The sequence below is a fragment of the Perca fluviatilis genome, chromosome 15 (genome assembly GCF_010015445.1).
Source record: "Perca fluviatilis chromosome 15, GENO_Pfluv_1.0, whole genome shotgun sequence".
Classification (NCBI taxonomy): Eukaryota; Metazoa; Chordata; class Actinopteri; order Perciformes; family Percidae; genus Perca; species Perca fluviatilis.
In genome coordinates, this window is record NC_053126.1 from 36,228,674 (window position 1) to 36,231,173 (window position 2,500).

The 2,500-nt window shown below is 39.3% G+C and overlaps 1 protein-coding gene and 1 long non-coding RNA gene across 2 annotated transcripts in view; one reads left to right on the plus strand and one right to left on the minus strand.

Moving 5' to 3' along the window:
* Positions 1-118, minus strand: part of LOC120574821 — a 2,029-nt gene extending 1,911 nt beyond the window's left edge. Inside the window, exon 1 of the long non-coding RNA XR_005641913.1 lies at positions 1-118. This exon is cut by the window's left edge and continues 651 nt beyond it. This is a non-coding gene — a long non-coding RNA (uncharacterized LOC120574821).
* Positions 119-1,420: 1,302 nt separating this feature from the next.
* LOC120574802 (protein ALP1-like) overlaps positions 1,421-2,500 on the plus strand; it is a 1,749-nt gene continuing 669 nt past the window's right edge. The window contains exons 1-2 of the mRNA XM_039825257.1: positions 1,421-1,574; positions 2,146-2,500. The exon at positions 2,146-2,500 is cut by the window's right edge and continues 669 nt beyond it. Coding sequence (XP_039681191.1) covers positions 2,297-2,500 — 204 coding nt within the window. The 5' untranslated portion in view covers positions 1,421-1,574; positions 2,146-2,296. The remainder of the gene's footprint in view (positions 1,575-2,145) is intronic.

Below are 2,500 nucleotides of genomic sequence, written 5' to 3' on the forward strand. Positions count from 1 at the left end.
ATCTTCTGGTACAGTTTTTTCACCGGTCCTGCAGCTGGAGGGGGAGTGAGATGGACCCGATCAACACACATGAGGCGCTGTGTGGCACAAAACAGAACTCCAAAAAGGCATTATTTGTTCTTTTATCAATATTATCACTTGGAAAAATGTCTACTTATTTTAGTGAATCTCAAATATTATAAAACAGCATTTCTTTCCCTTATGCTGGTTTAACTCTATAAAATCCATACAAATTGTGCTGAAAAGGAAACAGTTTTTGTAATTGTTCTCTTTTAGATTACTTTTAACGGTTATGTTCCTGCAAATAATTAAGGGCAATCAAAACAAAACAAAATTGTTTTTAAAGCATTTTTTTAAATTAAAAAATTATGTGAACACATAATTTATTAAACACCTTATTCATTACTGCTACTATATCCCTTCTATTTGAGGCACAAGCTCATGACTCAATAAACGCAGCCCATATAAATCACATTAAATCACTACCTAAGCAAAATAAGTGGACATAAATCAGACCCCAACATTTTTTCCCCAAGTATATGAGAAAGGAACAGAGAATTGTTCTTTTACTGTTTGACCTGTATCCCCAATTCACCAAATAGAATGAACACTGAGCTTCAGTGTCAAATCTTTAGCTCTAATAATCAAGTTTGTAGCACCAGAGTTAATTAAAAAAAAATTGAGTGGAACCCTCTTTAACTTTACTATAAGTTGGTTTAACTTTTAAGATTATTTTTCAGAACTTTCCAACCTATCAATTGTCCCTAATAGCAAAAAAACAAACAGTCTATCAGTGCAAAGCATTTTTTCATTGCATGAAGCGAGTGTGTGTGTGGTATGTCTGCTTTCGCATTCTTTCCCTGATTCACTGTTTTATCTATATTTTAAAACATTCTTTGTTTTTCCTGTACTCAGCTTTACATCCTGTCTTAATTTTGTCTTTTTTCATAAGTTTTCCCTCTTGTTCTACTAAATCTTGTTCCAACATTTTCAATTTGTCCATACTTATCACTAATGTAATTACCCAAATATGATAGAAAAAATTCCAAAATGGTTATTAATACAAAACAAAACAAAATGGTTATTAATCGATTTCAGTTTCAAACGTCAGTATTTGCTTCTGGAATTTTCAACAACTAGCTCAACTAGGCCTACAGTCTTACTATAAAACCAAGCTAAGCCTTGCCACCATTAAACCAACACGCTAACAATCTACAAACCTAAACTAGACTTAGGCTGTATCCGAATCCTCCCCTTATCCCTTACCCTTTGTCTTATCCCTAACCCTAGGCCCTACATGCAAAGTGCTAAGGGCTAGGGGAGGAAACATATCTCTAAGAAATCGGACACTACTTGGTTACGGTTACGTCATCAAGCATTGTCGCTAGCTGGCTGTTATGTCACCAGAGGCGACAAGTTGATCACAAACATCCAAGATGCCGTCTGCAAGTGTGCGCATGTCGATTGCATTGGTTATAGTGATTCTTTTGTGATTGTCTGCAACAAATAGAAGAAATGATGCAAGGAGAAGAAGACGTCTACGACGCCTACGAATGCTGGTGGATCAGTTTATGGTATGTATGGATTCGCTGCAAACAACGTTATGGTGTAGCTAGCCGAGCTGGACTCGTGTACATTACATGGACTGTATTATATTTAAATACGAACCCATTACATATCTATGTGTATAAGTATTATTTTGTCGATTATTTTTCTGTACCAGTCCAGCCCTGATATGTGCTTTGTTCTGGGGGGAGGCAACTCTAGTCACAATGTGTTTTTATTTTAGGGGGGGGCGTGTAGCCACTAGCTAGCTATGTACTTTATTGTGGGGAAGGGGGGGACGTTATTTTGTCGTTTTTTTTTTTTACAAGTTCAGTCCTGCTACGTGCTTTGTTCTGGGGGGGAGACAACTGTAGTCACGATGTGTTTTATTTTTGGGGGGAGACGTAATTGTAGCCACTATGTGCTTTGTTCTGGTCACGATGTTTTTTTTTTTTGGGGTAGGGGGGTGAGACGTAACTGTAGCCACTATGTGCTATTGTTGTGGGGAAGGGGAGACCGTTTAAAAGTAGTTTGAAGGTTTTGAAAGTTTGATTTTTCCAACTCAGCCCATTAATGGTGTGAAATGGTTTTCTTTTCCAGACTGGTGAGCCAACAACATACTGTGCCATACACCACAAGATGCCTATACTGCGCCTGTGGTTCGATGTGGAGACTGAGCTGAGGCAGGATTTCCGCCTCACCAGAAGAGCGATGCACAGCTTACAGAGGCTTTTGCACAGGGAGCAGGACCATGGCTGGGGTAATGAGCTTGAGGTACTCATATACACATTGGCTGGCACATGGACTCTCTTATCGGGTGGTGGCCCGTGTCTTTAATGTGCCAAAGGCCACAGTTCACGACATCATCCACAGAGTGGCCCAGAACATATGGGACAATCTGAGGAGAGCAATCGACTTCCCTCAAACAGTGGATCTGCCTGCAGTGGGTCAGGGA